Genomic DNA, 18,674 nt, shown 5'->3' with positions numbered 1-18,674 from the left:
CAGCGGTCTATTTTGGGTCCCCTATTTTTTATCATTTATATTAACGATATTCTGAACATAGTGCATGCACCTAAAATTGTTATCTACACTGACATTACTAGTTTATTTTTTTCTGGTGAAAATTTAGCTCACTTGATATGTTATCTTTCAACCAACTTCACCTAAATGGGCCTAAAACTAAATACATTGTTTCCAAACCTAGGAACAAACCTGATGATGCGGACATTTCTCTATCTTTTGATGCTTGTGTTATTGACCGGGTATCAGTATTTAAATTTCTGGGAGTATTATTCAAGCAATATTTCAACTAGGCTCGCCATGTAAACAAATTACATACTAGAATTTTTAGATCTAATGAAATGTTTTCTAAAATCCGGCATCTGGTTCCGACTTGGCTATGACGTCAGCTGTATTACTCGATGCATTCTCAGCTACATTACAGCTTACTGATCTGGGGTACTACAAGCAAAAACAACTTAAATAGGCTGACAGTATATCGAAAGCAAGCTGTCCGACGCATAGAAAACCTTAAGTGGTCTGATCACACAGCACCATTCTTCTCAAAAAATGAGTTCTGAAAAATTGATCAGCTATATAACATAAGATTTGCTACATACATACCCAGAGAAATACGAAAACATAAACCAACATTTTCACAAATGTATTTAACCACACATGAGCAGTATAGTTTAAGATATGGCCACTTCGAACTTCCGCTTTGTAGAAATAAATAAAGAACTAATCAACACAAATACCTGATATCTTTTTTTCTAAATCAACATTCCCAAGTTCTAAATTATCTGGATGAAGCCATGTCAAAATCTGAGTTTAATCTTGTCGTTAAATCTTATTTCTTGTCCTATGTGCCCTCATAGTATGAGCAGGGCCTCAAGCTGTATGTGGCATACGACATGTGTATTAAAAATAGTACATTTGTTTAAATTACTTTATGTATGTATTATGAACAGTTTCTGTAGCAGTGTGTCATGTTTTTCTTTTATCTTAGTGCTTCCATTTTCTGTTCAATTGTATAATTTATGTATGTTTGAAATCCTGTTGAACAGTGCTTGGGCGGTAGGGCCATTGTCAGGCAGTTAATCTGCCTTTGGCTGTGTCATCCCTTGTCATGTAACATATTGAGATGTAACATGTTAAGAATAAACAATATTATCATTAATATAAAATAACATTCTAAGTGACACCGACAAATAAAAAGGGTGTTCTACACTTGCCACAATGGCAACAGACGGCGCTGACTAACGCTCCACCGTTTAAATTCACATATATACCCTTTAAAGTGGACGAAGGGATGGGAGCATCATACGCGTTATTTGAAGGTCACATGTTAGGATCCTACAGGTGGCAAGTGATGTTTTTGTCTCCTTTTGTTTTTTCACATTTACATTGAAATTACTTCTATTAATATTCCCTATACTTCTCTTGGCATTGTTGTCAGTTCTCATAATGTCTAACAAAGAAAGCGAGCACTTAAAATTTACTACTTCTTTCGTTGGTGCGGTGTGTTTTTCGAGCGGAAGCATGCGTGAATGTGTGGGTGTTTCAAATCGCTTCGCATGTTTTCCAGTGATATGAATATTTTTCATCAATCCACGAGGTTCGTATCACCCATGTTTCACGGTACATTCGTTGTTAGATAGACAAAAGCCTGCGGCTATGCTTTCATAGAAATAGTTGAAGCAACAAGCAAATTACCACCACTTCACAGCATGTCTCCAAATGTCTGCTTCAATGCATTTGCAACAGGCGTATGTGTTAAGTATGTAAGTGAATGCACATAGAACACAAGTGTTCATTTCCCAACAGCAGGTTTATAAAAAGCACTGGCTATATTTCTGCCCGAAAAGCCTTTAGAAGCTCTTAAGTGTTTTGTAATATCATAACTCAAATGAACAGTTAACAATTTAGCAGTCTGCAAATGCACTTTATGAAAGCATGAATTTCCGGCACCTTTTACATTCTCTCCTAAACCTAGACCGCCAATCGGGATAGATGCCAAATGCCTCTAGTCCCATTTCAGCTATTGAATCTTGTCTAACAAGAAGTGGCTGCATAATTCGCCCTCACTGGCATAGCGCTGCGAAATTTCCACATAGCTGCATGAAGCAGGTACGGCCTTTTTGACCCTGGCTATCACGTCAACAGACATGTGACGACTTGTCACAGCCAGCCACATCAGGTCAGGAACCATTTGAAGTAGTCTACACAAGTGTTCCTCCTTGACAAGCGTCCTCCTGAGGCATACGTGGGACAGCCTAAGCTTGCGACACCCTGAAACAGACACAAACGCTTCACCAGTACACGAAGTGTGGCCAAGAAATAGAAGCTTGAGGTTCAGCCCGTGAAGCAGGATGATTTGCACCCCTCGATCACCGATGTCCGTCCCTTCTATGTCCAGAGCGACCAGATTGCTTAGAAGAGGCAAAATGTTGCTCAGGCCCCCGTCATTAACTCGGTGGCAACCTTCCAGGCTCAGCGCACGAAGTGAAGGCCATTGTTCAAGTCGGCCCAGTTCCACACTTGACACAAGATTACATTCGGCAAGGTCCAGCAACTGTAGAAACTTCAAGCTGGGCTGGCCAAGCTGAGCACGAAGGAACTCTGCCGGATGAAAGAAGCAACCCCGCAATGACAGATATGTGAGGGACTGTGGGAAATCCGAGATTGACATCTTGGTCGTTACCATGTTGCGTGCAAGGAAGGCACCAGTAAAATGTAGCACCTGCCAAAAAAAAGAAGAAAGCCACAGCTACATCAGAGATGGCAATGCAAGACAAGCGAGCAAACAATGACACAATCTTCATTCATACTCAGGGTAGATGTACTGCATGTTAAATTTAAGTACTGAATACTTGTGAATCTCTCACATACTATAGGCATTTCGTAATACTGCCATTTTATTTTTCCTCACTCGGTAACTAGCAATGTACTTATGCACTATTGAAACAAAACTTAAAGTAAAATACTAATAATTAAGAAAGAAAATGAACACCGCTTTAGTTTCTTTACAATACATTGTCCATCTAAATTACATGGGTATATTTTTCAGTTCATTTTACTTATTTACAGGATTTCAGCAAACTTAAGACCCCAGAATACAATACACAAGAGGCCAAACACGCCGCTTCGTCAATGCTCCGTGCACATGACGAAATTGCTACAGTTGCTGCAACTTTTCCGCGAGGGGGCAGACATGCGTAGTGCAGGCCGATTTCTCTGCTTCGGTGCTCTTGAAAGTACGCAGCGGGCATGTGTAGCGAGCATTTAAAGAGACCCTGGAACGGTCTTTTGAAGTTTTGTCAGCATTTAGACAAGAGAATTATCAAATCATTCGCACCACAAATTTAGCAACACGCCGCGTATCAAAACCGCTACGGACAATTATATTCTCACCTCTGCTTTGCCTCCTGAACTCATGAGAAATGCTGGCGATTGCAGAGCTCTCATGAGCGCACTTTCAGATTTAGGTTTGCCCAGTGTAGACCTCAGAGATGGCACGCGGACAGGTTGTGTGCAATCTCTGAGGCTGTCCCGCACGCAGAGATAAAAGCAACATTTCGATTTTCGGAAAAGATTCCAGAGCAGAAAAAAACGGTGCTTTAGAGCAGTCATAAGTGTTTACGGAGCAGATGGCAAAATATTCTAAACGACTCCTGGTATTTAAAGTGTTATTTAGGCATCTAATAAATATGAATACTTATCAAACACGTTGCTCATAAAACAATCGCTTAAAATAGCATGATGCAAACAAGCAGATAGATGATCACTGAACACTGAGAAAGATAAGCTGACTATATTTAAAATGCCAATACTTGTGGCAAAAATCGCATAGAAGGGATAAAGTAGAGCACCAAATTACAAACAGCCACTACCACATTTAAATACTGCTGAAGCGGCAGTTTATAATCTGTACGAGTATTGTACGCTATTTTTGCCAGCCTTGAACATTTCAAAAGTAAAATAAGCTAAATGAGCTATACACCTGAAATTCTAGTTAATGTCGCATAAATGAGTTCGAAGTTGATGAAGCGTCAAATTCAATCAGTCCCACAGCAATGTCGCCACAGCAGCAGTTAGTAATCATTATGATGCTGAACTATTCTCACTCACTTCAAAAAGGTAGTCTGCTTGCCTGAATGACATATATATCCAAATTATTACAACATGTATAATTGTCAACATGCTAGTATACAGCTACTGTTTTTTTTTTTTTAGCTCCATTTTGAAGAAGGTTCAGCGCGGTTACTAACAAATACTATACTTTGGAGCAGCATCGAGCGGCATTTCTTTTTTAGAGCAGTTTGGAGCAATCGGAGCAGCATTTCCATTACGGCACACTATGCCAGACAGCACGCACATCATCTGGCAACAGTTATGAAGATTGCGGAGTGATTGATATTTGCTCCAACAAGTACCGTCACTCTACCATCTGATCCTAGGCCAGAAGTCTGGTTGATGTCACACAGACTTCATACTCGTTCACATGACAAAAAATCAGGGGTCTTCAGGGACTTTCGAAGCTATGTGCACAAATTTACAAGGGCCACACTGTCTGTTGGAAACCAAATTTACAGATCTTCAGGAAAGGATTTAAACCTAAAATAACTATAATTCAATGAAAAAGGTTAACATAAAAAATGGCTCCTAAGACATTTTCTTCCTAGACAACTTTCAATCATAGTTTCTTGAAGTTGCATAGGTAATCATTTACGGTATGACACAAGTTGAAAACCTTCATTTAGATAAGAAAAACTAATAAACAGTTATTATGCAATGCCTTGTTGCTTTTTCTGAATCTTCATAACTGCTGTAAATGTAGAAAGTGACGTATGTAATGTGCCCATCACAAAAAAATTGAGAACATCAGTAGCTTCTGCACGGAACCAACACCATGAATTTTTGGATACTAAGAAAAGGCTTCTCAGAAAAGGGTTTGTAAGGACTTTCAAAGCTATATGTCCACTATCTCCTGCTGCTTGGTCTTGGAAGTCTTCCTAAGGCTGTTTGACTTAGTGATGCACGTCATATCGCTGACTGTCTCCGCCTTTTCTGCACATGAGTCTGCTGTAACTGTTAATTCCTTAACAGCTGCTTCTAGTTGTTTTTCCTTCTCTAAAAGAATTTCAACCTCCTCAATGCAACATTTCATTTTCTGCTTCTGATCCTCCTGCTCCAGCCTTTTCCGAGTTTTCAAAAATGCATGGTGTAGCTTTCGTGCAGACGTTACTGATGTTATCAATTCTTTTCTAATGATCATGTTACATATGCCATCTGCTACATTTACGGCATCACAGATAATACACTGCGATATTCGCGACAATTTTAAAAAATGCAAATTCAAGGATTTACGAAATTTCCAGCACTTTCAAGGCTTTGGAAATAAACTTCTCAAATTCAAGGGTTTTCAGGGAAATGAAGCACCTGCGTGTACCCAAGTCGCGTTACCAGAGCATGTCGTTCTGTGAATGGGCGGTTGAAAACGCGTCTGGCTGTGTTGCAGCAATCTGCAGCGATTCGAAAATTGAAAGCGTAATAAATTACACAGTTCACGCAGAGAGCTCAAATCGGTCTGAAAATGACCCACGGACTCGGTCTACCAGCCCAACGTGTTTGTACAAAATCATCAAAACCATTTCGAGTCCCTTGAAATTTAAGCTGCATTTTTACGTCTGTGTATTCTGAGGAAGAACTTGCGGTACAGTGAGAGGTCTCGAACAACAACGGAGAGGTCTTGAATGGAGTACGGTTCGCAAAAACTGTGCTTCATTACACTGAAGGTCGATGGGCTTTGGGGGGAACTGAAAAAAATTCATATCACCCCAAATTTTGCACAAGACACGATCGTATCTCCAAGGTCCTACTGTATGAGGTTTCCTGTTTTCCGGAATAAACATTGTTGCAAGTTAGCGCCTCTGTGCGTCTTGTCTTTCTCTGCTCGCGTTTTTTCACACTGTAAAGACTCCTGCTGTTTGCTTTCCCGTGTGTTCTGGAAGCTGGATTGTGGGAGTATGGCCCTATGCACTCGAAAGAGTGTCATATTACTACAATCCGGCTTCCACAACCAACGGGAGCGCTAACAGCGGGAGTCATACTTCATGAATAGATTCAAATCACTCTGCCCGAAATAAACAAGAGCTCCAGGCAACTGACGTGCCTTTGCGACCCTTAGAATACAGAAAGTAAATTAATTTATTCATACAAACATGAATTTGGACACACAAGACCATAAATTTTGCATGGTTAGTAAGACTTGTATTATCTTTCTATTTTTCTTTTTTATCCTTTCTTGGTGCTTCTGTTTGCTTATCTCCTTAAGATTCTGTATTTGTTTATTTCAAGTATTACTGGTTATACATTTTTCTCCGAAAAAGAAAAGAAGGAGAGGGGGGCATATATAGCTTTGTACTGTGGCTACTGTTTTCCTAAGGCTGGAGCAGGTCATATGCATGCATCGCCTTGTGTGTGAACGGCCCGACGCAGCAGGCCAATCTTCGAACTACCTGAACTTTACCTCAATTTATGTGTGGGATGCGAGAAAGTGGCAACGCTTCACTTTTCCCTTTTTCTTTGGTCACTTCCTCTGGCAGCCTTGCTATGTGCCCATTGTGACGATACGCGAATAAAGCACAAGATGTGCGATTTTTCGTGCGGTGCGGCAGCCAGAGTGGTGACGTTTAATAATGTATCATTGCATCGCACAGCCGCGTCGCCTGTCCGGCGTGGATCAAACTGGCAAGATATTTTCGTCTCGTCGCTACATCGGACCTCCGCTTGGCCGAAGTCAATCAAAGCGTGAGCAGACAAATGGCATCATGCTGTTGGTGGCACCATCTACCTGCTGCCGCTCCCATCAGCTGTGGTCCAGGCGAGTCAATGGAGTGGAGCGAGCCTGGATTTGCTGACAAACACCGAGTACATTTCCCGTCTGACATAACTGCTACATACACCTGTTTGGTTCATTTATTAGAAGCACACTGCTGATACATGAAGGCAGTGGTTCTGTTTTTCGGGGGAGGGAAGCGTGCCCTTGGCGCATGCGCTGCTGCTCGGTGCTCTGGCGGTGAAATCTCATGTGACCTAAACCTAAACTCGAGCACAACACTGAACCCGAAACTCACGAACACGACACATCCCTCCCTACTCTGTTTGAGTCACTACTGATCTTCATAACGGTCGGGTGGACGGCGACGTCTCGGAGGCCGCTGTGGTGGTCCTTGCAGAGCATCATCGGATGGGAGCGGCGCTGGCGTGGCACAGCCCTCTGGAGCACCCGCAGTCGTCGCGTCTTGCTGATTATCAGCCTTGCTGTCTGGGAGGAAAAACGAAAGCAGTGAAGACCGGCAGGGACTTCCCAGTGACTCTGTTGCAGATGCATTGCCATCGGTAGCTTCTTGGCTTGTAGTTTTAATATGGTTTTTGTGTAGTTGCACGACCCCTCTGTCCGTGCTGACCAACCAAAACCGACGACCTACTTGTTTGATGATGGTTCCTTTCATCTATGCCGCGTCGCCTACGAAGTTCTTCACATAGACGATTTGCTTTTTGCAAATACGTCACTCCTACTTTCTTTTTTCTTCTGTGATCTGTGAGTCTGAGGGCTTCAGGTATGTCAATGCGGTCGGAAATTCACGACCAAACATCATCATGGCGGGTGTTTTCTTTGTGCCCACATGCGTTGTCGTGTGCTGTTTTAGAAGAAAAACACGAAAGTCGGTGGGCGATAGGGACATCCTTCTCTTTCACAAGCGCTTCCTCAAGTTCGAAGACCATGCGTTCAACTTCACCATTCGTGGCAGGATGGTACGTAGCGCTCGTGACATGTTTCACTCCGTTTTGTTAGAAAAATTCTTCAGTTCCGACCGAGACGAAAGACGGCTCGTTGTAAGTGACTATTTTTCGTGGTACACCGAAGGTCACAAAAAGGTTTCTGCATTCCTTGATTAGGTGTTTTGACTGAATGCTCGTCATTTGTCGTACTTCAAGCCATTTGCTGAATGAGTCAATGGCAAGCAAGAACATACTACCCTAAATGGGTCCTGCAAAATCCATGTGAATTGTCTCCCGTGGTTGTGCTGCTCTTGGTCATTCTGGAAAGGGTGCCTTCGCAGGTGCCCTTTGGTTTTCCTGGCATGGTCCGTACTCTTGGGCAGTCTTTTTTGTGTCTTTTCTGAGGCTGGGCCATCAAAGGTACCTTCTAGCGTAGGCCTTCATAGCAACGATGCCCCTGTGCCCTGAGTGAATAATTTTTAAAGTTGCGGTGTGAGCCGCGATCAGAATCACCCCTCGAGAGCTTCTGAGCAAGCATCCTTGGAGCGTCGACAGCTCGGGTGCTCGTTTGACATAAGGTCGAAAGTCATCGCTTTTCATTGCACGTAGCTTTGTTTGCTGGGCTGCCCGAATAACTGCTGCAAGAGTTTTGTCTTCACGCGATATCTCTGCAATGCACTTTGTGCTTAGGCAAAAGTTTGGGGTCAATCACCCATTATAGCATCAGAACATCGCCGAGCGGGGATGGCTCATCGTCATCTCTTTGCAGTGGCAGCCTGTTCAATGCATCTGCGTTGTGGTTTCGTCTTTCTTTTCTGTAAAAAAGGTCGTAGTCGTAAGCAGACAGCTTCAGACACCATCTGGTCATACGTGGTGACAAGACCTGCGGGAGCGGCCTTTTCGGCCCGAGGATGCTGAGTATAGCGGCTGATGATCAGTTGTGATAGTCACATGTCTTCCAATTATATACTTCTGATAGTGATCAACACCGAATCCCACAGCAAGCCCCTCCCGATCTAGTTGTGCATAATTTCGTTCCGCCTTCCCGAGCGTTCGGGACGCAAAAGCAATAGGTGCTTCTGCTCCACTTTCATCCACTGCGATAAAACAGCGCCGACACCATATGGTGACGGGGTGCATGATAGGAGAAGGGGTTTGTGCTCGTCATAGTGAGCAAGCACTGTGCTGTCGCGAATGAGTTTTTTCAACTCTTCGAATGCTTTTTGGTGCTCTTTCTCCCATATCCACTGGGTTTCTTCATGTAAAAGCGTGTAAATGATGAGGCTACTGTTGCTTTGTCCTTGAGGAAGTAGCCGTAGAAAGCAAGCAAGCCTAAAAATGCTTAGAGCTCAACTCGAGTTTTTGGTGCTGCTGCATCCATGATGGCTTCAAGGAAAGATGCTACTCGAAAAAGGTTTTCTTTTATTTCTTAACCCAGCTTCTTGAAATTTTAGGTGTTAGTAAAGCTTGCAGGGCAGACTTCTTAACTGTAATTATTTTCTGATAGCTATAGTAGTTCAAGAATTATTATAACCTTGATATCAAAATATAGGGTTTTTTATGCACACAGTACAGCTTAATTTTTACACAGAATCTCAGAATGGCTCAATCTGCTGCACTTGAGCAGTAGAACGCAGAAAAGTAGCTAAAGTAAGGACTTAAGTTGCTACACTTAAAAAAAATTCAAGGGTACTAAATGTACATTTTACATCTCTCTATCATCATATCAACTTGTGTAACAAAAAATCTCGAATGTATATTGCAACCTGAAGTAGATACTTGTATTCTAGAGTGGCTGATTAAGGGGAGATGTGGGTCGAAAGAGGTGAGTTTTCTTCAAAATTACCGACTTTTTTATTTTTGCCTGTTTTGATAAGATTAGTACTTCTACTGTTCTGAAAAAAAATGCATGTCGAGACTTGACTGGAAATCCTTTAAAATTGCGTCCAAAGAGCACAAGGTGTCTGTTAAAAGACTGAAAGTGTGCAGTCTTTGAGCACCTTGCCGCCAACAATGCACCGCCGCTCGTCATTGTCGATCGAATGAGGTGAAGAGTCGAACCTCACTCTTCAAATATAGACAGTTTCCCTCGCTGATGTGGCGCAAGAAATAATAAAAAGAAGCATGCTTTTACGCGTTTTTCGAGTGCCCCGACTGGCTTATCACGTGGTATGGATTAGGGACCACCATTAGTCGCTGCGTGCCTGTATGTGCTGTGAAGCCTACTTGTGGGGTCCATGTCTTGACGAGCAACGCAGCTGAACAATGCTTTTCTCGTGTATTTATCTTCGTTGTGAATGAAAAAAGCCATATCTTGCGCATGAAAGCCGTTGTTGTGGCGCGCTCTGTAGGAGTAGGCTCTGAGCAGCTGGTCTGATTTGGGGGAGTTGTTGGCTTGCAAAAGCCGATGCATCAAAAATCGTTCACAGCCATCAGCCAGAAAGTTCGTGATGCGACAATGGATGACAAAAGCGCCAATCTTGTGAGGTCGAAGAAACTTAGAAGGGATGACATTGCCATTACGTACGACGGTATGTGGGACAAATGTGGCTGCGAAATGGCATTGGCACAATTGTGTCCCTTGACACTGGACTTGGTTTAGATTTTGCAGTCCTGTCGAATTTCTTCTTAGCTTGCAGTCGACACAAGGCTCTGCCAGATGGAGCAGAAGAAGTTTGGCAAATGTTTCATGGCCCTGTCTGTGAGCGAAATGTTTGTGAAGAGTAAGCTTGAAAAAGCCAAAAGGGACAAACTCATGGTGCTGGTGTATTATAGTGGCAGTGACTACTACAAGAAGAATTTTTCTTTTTGGTGTGCAAATTTCATTGCATTTCATGACGTCTTTCATAAATAAAAACTTTAATTTAACTTTAAAACTCGTTCTTCTCAAAACACACATTTTGCCATTTTTTTCAATGTGTCCCTCCTTTTTCGGGCGCTTCTAGTGCTCGGATCTGAATGAAATTTGGCCAAAACTTTTGCAAAGTATAACAAATAGAATTATCTAGTTTATATTTCAGTATTTTATTACATAATGAAAAATTTTATGTAAACCTTTACTAGGTAAGGTGAAATATGGACTTTTTTACGTCTGTTATTTTTCCTGCCTATTACATATTTTGTATGTGCTTCCTAATTAGTTATTTGCATTCCACACTTTATTGGAAATGTTATGAATTATGAATGATAAAAAACTACGGAAGTTTAAGGGTGAAAAGATAGGGGGGGCAAAAGGGTTAAGGTTTTCGCTTTGTCATGCTTCAGAGCTGAAAGCTATACAACTTTCAGGAAAACTAATTATATATATAAAATCAGCATACTAAGTTTCATAAACAGCTCAAGTTTCATTGCTCTAGAATGAATATTAAAAAAGAAGTGTCTTCGAGTAGAATCTCCCCTTAAGCTCTGTGCAAAACTTCATCAAGATAGGACCATTTTATGTGCAAAACAGTTAGTACACAAGATGAAAAAATTACCTCAAAATGAAGATTGAGAAAAATGCATTTGAAAGTTATAAATATGTTTATTCATGATTACACAGTGCGATTTGCCCAAAAAATTGTGAGAGCATAGAAGGGACACAGCTAGAGCCCTCAAAATTGTCTTGCTCCATATGTACCACCTTCTCGCCGCTTGAGAAGGGAGTCATCGAGGCACGCTTTCTTCGCCACGTTGTGACGATGAGCCCTTGCCTCGGCTGTTTCACATGCAGACATTCTTTTGATTCTCCTCTGGTCGCTGGATTGACCCAGGGTGATCAGTTGATCTGGTGGCACTACACCAAGCTCTTGTAGCACATGTTCAAAGCTTGAATGTCCTTTATTAAATCACAGCATGGCCATAGCAGCTGCAGTGTACACTATTGTACGAGAGGCAATCTTCGTCTTCGGACACAACAACCAGATATTGCTGTTTAAAGATTCTGCAGCGTTTTGGGTCTTTCCTTGAATACAGCATACCAGCAACTTTTCATCTAAGAGGCGCTTGTAAATGGGAAGCACAGCCAATCCTTGAGCCTTAATCAAGATTGGTGTGTGGTCGGGTGGGGTCTCCACAAGGGCTTCGGCTCACCTATGCTTGCACCAGGAAGTCACCCCTTCTGGACAGTATCGGTGTCGGTGGCTGCCTGCAGTGTTGCTCAATGATGGGTGGAAATACGAGGCCCAGATGGCACGATGCATTTTCAGAATATCACCTCTGTTGTTCGTGATTGCAATACAGTAATAGTTCTGCAGCTTCTGAATTGTTCCATCTGTCAGCACTTCTCCTCGTGGAAGTCATGTTGGCAGTTTCCAAAGAGCAGTACCAAGATGCCTGGCCACATGGTTTGCGCACTCCTCCTTGTCCACGACAACTTCACCATATACCTTGGCCTCAGCGACAGCAGTGTCAGCTTTGCTGGCCCCATCACTGAGGAACTTGGTGAAGGGAAATGGTGTTGTGTATGAGGGTGTCCTGCCCCATATGCGCAAAGCTGCCTCAGTCTCCATGGCATGAAAGGAGTACTCAGTATTTTTTTTGCAGACAGGAATGTGGAATGCTTGCCATATTTCTTCCTCAGCACCAAAGTCCTGGTGCCAGCTACAGGCGAGGCAGTAATTTGACAGGACCTCAAAATCTAGGCACAAATTGTTGTCCACAGACACAGCAGTACAGACACAGCAGTGCCTATGCCATTGTGGCTCTTAGGCCCTCCCTTCTGCCATGTGCCATCATACATGACAGCAACATCAGCCTCATCCACTTTCTCTTTAGTTATCATCCTCGCCTTCGCCAGGTTTTCTTGCACAGCTTTGGTAGCTACAGCATGAACTTTTTGCCGATTGCAATAAAAGTATTGTGACGCATAGATACTGGCAGTCCAAGAATAGCGCAAAAACGCGACAGCTGTTCATGCCCGATGCCTATTGCATGCTCGGCCACAACTACCTTCACATAGACGGCGAAGCTGTCGCGCGAGCTGTCGCTTCGGTAGCTCCAATCATCACCGGCATCCGTGGGTTGTCCTTCCGACACAACAAGCCGCGAACTATGTGTGGCGAAAACCACCGACTTGGGACACTCACTGTTATCGTAGTACAGCTCAAGGAACAAAGAGAGGCCCTTATGTTTACTTGCGGTGTCACGGAAGATGATTCCAGCAGTGTGGCATGTTGGACAAACAGCACAGCTTCAGGAGATCATCAGAGAGGTTCAGGAGATTATCCGAGACGACACCACAAACAGTGTTAATGGACCTATGTGGGGTGACTGTGACAGGGATGTTCCCGAATTATGTCAAGTTGGAGAGCTTTTCATACTGTATCCAGTCTTTATGCTCAAGGAGTAGATCACCACTAGCCATCTTAATTGCCTTGTAACCTGGTCCTAGTTTTTCAGTGAGGCTTTCTGCCACCAGAGTTGGTGAAATGGTTCTGACTTTTTCATTTGATTGCTCGCTGTGCACAACGTGGTATTTTGGGAAACGTTCGGGCATTTAGGAAAAAAATTGCAGCCGTGCTTTGGTGCGTACCCTTTGCAGGGTACGGTCAAGTTGGGGAAAGAATGTACTTACCATAGTAAGTGTTTCTGTTTTGGCGGTGGTGCCAACAGCCCACCACCGAGCCCAACAAGGGGACACGACAGGAAATGTGCGATGACAAGACTGCCAACATCTGCCGTACACCACCGCTATAACCAAATATGGTGAGCCACACAGAAATTGGTCAGCCACACAGAGTTAACCCTAGCCGCCAGGAAGTTTTGAAGTAAACGGAAGAGAGTAGAAAACAGGACAGATAGGAAGTGAGAGATACAAAAGAAGATGTAGAGAGAGTGGGAGATAGGAAAAGGCGACTGCCGATTTCCCCTGGGTTGGTCAGTCCAGGGGTGCTGTCTACGTGAAGCTGGGGCTAAAGTGGTGTGTTGCCTCTGCTGGGAGGCCTTAAAGTTCCTATCACCCAGCGTCGGTGTAACCTCCTGGATCCCCTTTTCCCCGGACACGGCTCAGCCACGCACGGCTAGGCGTGGGAGAAGGTCGAAGCCCCCCGTTAGCTCAGGTCCGTGGTGTCGCTACGCACCAAACGCCTACATGCACAGACACCCCTGCGGGGAACTGAACAAATTTTGTCTGAAGGACCATTAACGTCAGATATAGCTGCCCGGTGACGGATGAACAATAGCGCAAGATTTGCTGAGAAGCACTGCACTCAAATGAGTGTGACGTTTGCACGTCCCCTCTCATGTATTTATCTGACTTTCAGCAAGAACATGGCTCATGTCCAAGCACATCCAATTGCTTTATGCCACAGTAACCCCAAAGCAATGGCTACCGTGGTGACAAAGCAAATAAAAGACTGTATGAAGGACAAAATTATTAGAAAGTCTTTATGCGTTCAATATAATATGTATATATATATTATATATATATATATATCTTACCAGGTATAATGCACAATCTGCATACACTGCTCAATTGACTTAGGAAGGCATCAGTTTTTTTGGGGGGGAGGGCGCGGCGGGGACAGAGAGCTGCATCGCAGCATTTATATGACGATTACGTTTGCTCAAAGAATAAAACACAATGACACTTGATTCGTTTTCTTTAGTTATTCACTTATTTATGATTGCATGACTACCGTATTTACTCGATTCTACCGCGCCCTCGATTGTAACGCGCACCCATTTTTCTCGCTGACCCGCACGATCACACCACTCGAAAAAACAACTCTTTTCCGGAGTGTCTTCCATTTAAATATGAGGTACGGGGGAAGCTTGTGCCCATCTGACGTGTAACAGAGCATTGCCGTCACTGTAGTTTTACCATGAACCGATGTCAGCACGCGAACTTTCTTTGCCCCCTTCTTCTCGACGGCTGTGGTGCCAGGCATGTCGAAGTAAAGAGGCGTCTAATCGGCATTTCCGATTTGCCCAAGCAGGTAGCCGTTGTTGTGCCGCAAGTTTAGGACGAACTTCTGAAAACTGTGAAGCTTTTCATCGTACTCCTTTGCAAAACATTTTGCATATGCCCGTTTACCGAGGGAAAAGCCTTTCCTCTTCATAAAGTTAGTTAGCCAGCACCTGTTCGCTTTCAACTGGCTCCGCGTTAGACCTTTTTCTAAGGCTAATTGCATAGCCCACACTTGGAGCGGTTCTGTCGTCACGGGCCGCTGTGCCGCTCGCTGCTCAAGCACATACTCGCCGAGCAGTTCTTCAATTTGCGGAAACCGACCGTGCTGTGGTCCACTGAAGCCTTTGCGTGAAGCTTTGCTGTCGACAATCTTCTGCTTTTGTTTCCGCCAGTCCCGCACGCACGTTTCTCGAACTCCGAGCAACCGCGATGCGGCCCGATTTTCGTCCGTTTCGGCACACGCGATGACTTTTCTTTTAAAAGCGGCATCGTGGTGCACCCGAGTTTTCGGAGTCGGCCCTTCCATGCCGTCGATGCTAATGCACTACAAGATGACGAACTCCTCAGCACACGTACGAAGTGCCGCAGATAGGAAACACATAGGCCGAAATGGCCGACGCGCCATGCCGACGCGCGTAGGGGACGGCCATTTTGGAAATGCCGATGGCAATAGAACGACCGTATTCATTTTTTTCGTACTCGATTCTAACGCGCATGCGATTTATGAACTCGCTTAACCGGAAAAAAGTAATTAGGACAATTAGGGTAAATGCCAAGGAAATAAAGCGTACAAACCAGCAGATATATTTATCTGCCTAAGCAAGTGGTGAAAGACTGATATAGAAGCAGTAGAGAAAACAATGTCGTTTAAAGAATACCACGATATGCTAAGGATAGCTAATACTATGATAAATATAAAGCTCTCCACACCTCCACACCACCTGTGGCTTCAGAACAAGCAATGCGAATACCACAATTAGAAAGCACTTAACCATGACCGTGATCATGGGAGGCACAATGTGAAGCATACGAAATAGAAAGTGTAGTATACTAAGCGAAACGTGTGTCTAACCTCATTAGGAAGCACGAACATGTAACCAGTAATTGCGAAAGGCTTCAGTGCAGATTCAGATTCAACCCACTGCTTAACACCGGGACCACACGTTTCAGCTTTCGCTGGTTAACCATTTGTACGGTTAACCATTTAGCCGATGGTTTTTTTTCGCTCCTGCATGTCGCTTGCTGAAGCTCATACAGATTTGTACTACAATCTTGAGAAAAATCAGGTGGTGCGGTAGTTTATTTATTTTATTATTTAAAAATACTGCCAATCCCTTGTCGGGATTTTCGCAGAAAGGACATCGGGAAAACACACAATAAAAGCACACAATAAAAACATCCGTAAGTTATACATCGTTTAGGATACGCGTTACATTGATGCTACCAAGTTCTCACAATTTCTAACAATCAAATTCAAACAAATTCTAACCAAATTCTAACAACAAAGTTCTAACAGTAATTGTACTATATCCAAATGATTACAGTGTGGAAGAGTCAAAATAACACAGTCTAAAACAATGGATTTTGCAAAGATGACCACAATAGCGCAATATTAGGGTTCCAAGCGCAAATGTTCTTCAACAAGACGTGAAAAAATATTTAAAGAATTGCTGCTAGTAATCATAGCTGCTAAGCTGTTCCATTCCCTTATTGATGCTGGGAAGAATGAGTGTTTGAAACATTCCGTACGGAATGCGTATTCTTGTAGCAGTTCGGGGTGCTTCTTACGGGTGGGTCGTGATTTTTGAAGTGTAATGTACCTGGAGGCATCGATGTTGGTTTGCTTATGGCGTAGCTGGTACATGAATCGTAGGCGTGCTAGTCTTGCTCATTTTTGCAGCGTTAGCATGCCCGCTTCTTCGAGCATTTCAGTTGGTGAGTCTGTTTGCCTAAACTTGTTAAAGATAAATCGAACTGAACAGCTAGTTCAACTATTGTGGAAATAATGGGAAGTTCACAGTTAGGATTGCATTAGTTAGCGAACTGCCTACGGTTGTTCTCAGTTTAAATTCGGTTCTGCGCACAGCAGCTTCACGCGGCCTACAGTGTTCACAGACGGGCGTATATGTGTGTGTTGGGGAGCGGCACAAGAGACGGTGTTTTCTTGAAAGTGGCGGTAGCATGCTAGCTTTTTTAGTTTAGGCAACGCTGCATATTTACGGTTAGTATTTGATAGTTTTGGCAAAGTGTCATTCACATACCGATCGCCATTATTACATAATCCGAAGTTTACCAAGAGAACTGCATAGGTTTCAATTTATCTTCTGTATAATTACCTCTTCCCTAGGCGCACTCAACGTGGCTGCAAAACGACGACGAAGCTACGTGAACGCCCCTCAATGATCCACTGAACCTCCCAGCGTCAAAAAGATCTCCTCTGCTCTGCACTGAATAGTCTTTACAGCGGAGTGAGAGATACGTTGTATACGAACCACTGTTTTTGCGATTTTTCTGTGCATGAGCACAAGTGTCTGCCATTGGTATAAAGAGATGTATTTATTATTTACTGTTCTATATAGTATTATAATTTCCATAAATTATTTATGCTTATTCTAAGTTCCGAGCGCATGTTTATTTTCACCATTCCAAAAAAAGTTTTTATTATTGACTAGCGCGAAATCTCGAGAAGAATTCCTACCATTGTATAATACCCCAGTTAGGTTGAACTTGTCCCGATTTTGGGTCAATATCGAGGTCACGCAGAGCTCCTACAATCAGCTTTATATTTGGAAGAATGAAGCAAGTCTTTATTGAGAATAAGTTCATGTCACTTTGTTTTGTTCCTGGTGAACAAGCGCCGTAAATGCCAAGAATGAAATCCACCCGAAGCAGATACAAAGCTTCTACTTTCCATTAATCCCATTGTGGTTGGAGAGCCTGGTGTCTAGCCTGTTGGTATATCGCTTGGAATTTAGGAACCCAGCGTTCATAAAACACATACACAAGAAGACAAATAAGACAAGCACACACGATGGGGCTTGTGGTCGTCATGTGTTTTTCGGAGGCTGGGTTTCTAGACTCCAAGCCATGGTGGCTGAAACAGCGCTCAAACAGCTTCCTGTGCCCCGTGTAGACATTTCAAAAAATGAATTTGAGCGTAAACACATGACATATTCACATACACACACACCCAGGCATCAAATACGCACAGCACTCTGTGTGTGCTTGCACTCAAATTAATTTTTTGCAATTATCTATCAACTAGCCCAACAACAAGTTCTTCTACTCGCGTAAACACTCGCTCCAGATTCCAGTCTAGGTTTTGTGTTATGACATTTTACCCTGAAACTGTGGCCTTCTCTATCGGCATCAGCAGTGCACTTGCCGATCACCGAGGACACTGTGATGTGAAAACACTCGCTGACTTTTGTCGTTTTGGTAAAAACGGGGACAACGACGGTTGTGGTCAGAGCCCTTAGAGTTGTACTACGCTGTGCAACTTTACCGCGTAGGGTCAGCGCATTCGCCGCAGCGTCGTGATATATATAAAAAAAAAGACAAATTGTGGCACGCCGGCGCCGCGCTGCCTTTATGGCGCGGCAGCAGCGGCCGCGTGCCCGCACTGAAAATTTCAGCGGCCGCGCCAAGCGGCGCGAGGAAACCAGGCGGTAGTGACGGCGCGGCGGCGCACAGCTCTACTCACGTCACTACAGATCTGATGTGACGTCAAGACAACTGCCGTTACTTCTATTCTGTTGCTGCGCAAGCGATGGGCTTAGATCGTGAGAATGAGCATCCAGCTACACTTTTATAAGGGAATTAAAAGGTATTCTACACGTTTGTTGTGTCCGACTTTTCGTGTCGAGAATCCTTACATACAGAGGAAATCCACAGCAGGCTTGGAATAGCCTCGAAACTTGGTGGCATCTTTTAAAGGCCCTTGTTCGGGTATTATATAAGGGAGGGGGGATAACATAGAAAGTTAGACATGTAATTTATG

The 18,674-nt window shown here is 43.5% G+C and overlaps 1 protein-coding gene across 2 annotated transcripts in view; it reads right to left on the bottom strand.

Annotated features, from left to right (window-relative positions):
* Positions 1 to 640: 640 nt before the first annotated feature.
* The window catches only part of LOC119168619 (F-box/LRR-repeat protein 12), a 67,767-nt gene continuing 49,733 nt past the window's right edge, over positions 641 to 18,674 (bottom strand). For both annotated transcript variants that reach the window (XM_037420016.2, XM_075890913.1), the window contains one exon: positions 641 to 2,740. In XM_037420016.2, coding sequence (XP_037275913.2) covers positions 2,039 to 2,740 — 702 coding nt within the window. In that variant the 3' untranslated portion in view covers positions 641 to 2,038. The remainder of the gene's footprint in view (positions 2,741 to 18,674) is intronic.

The sequence above is a fragment of the Rhipicephalus microplus genome, chromosome 3 (assembly GCF_043290135.1).
Source record: "Rhipicephalus microplus isolate Deutch F79 chromosome 3, USDA_Rmic, whole genome shotgun sequence".
NCBI lineage: Eukaryota > Metazoa > Arthropoda > Arachnida > Ixodida > Ixodidae > Rhipicephalus > Rhipicephalus microplus.
This window is presented reverse-complemented; position numbering and strand designations above follow the sequence as displayed.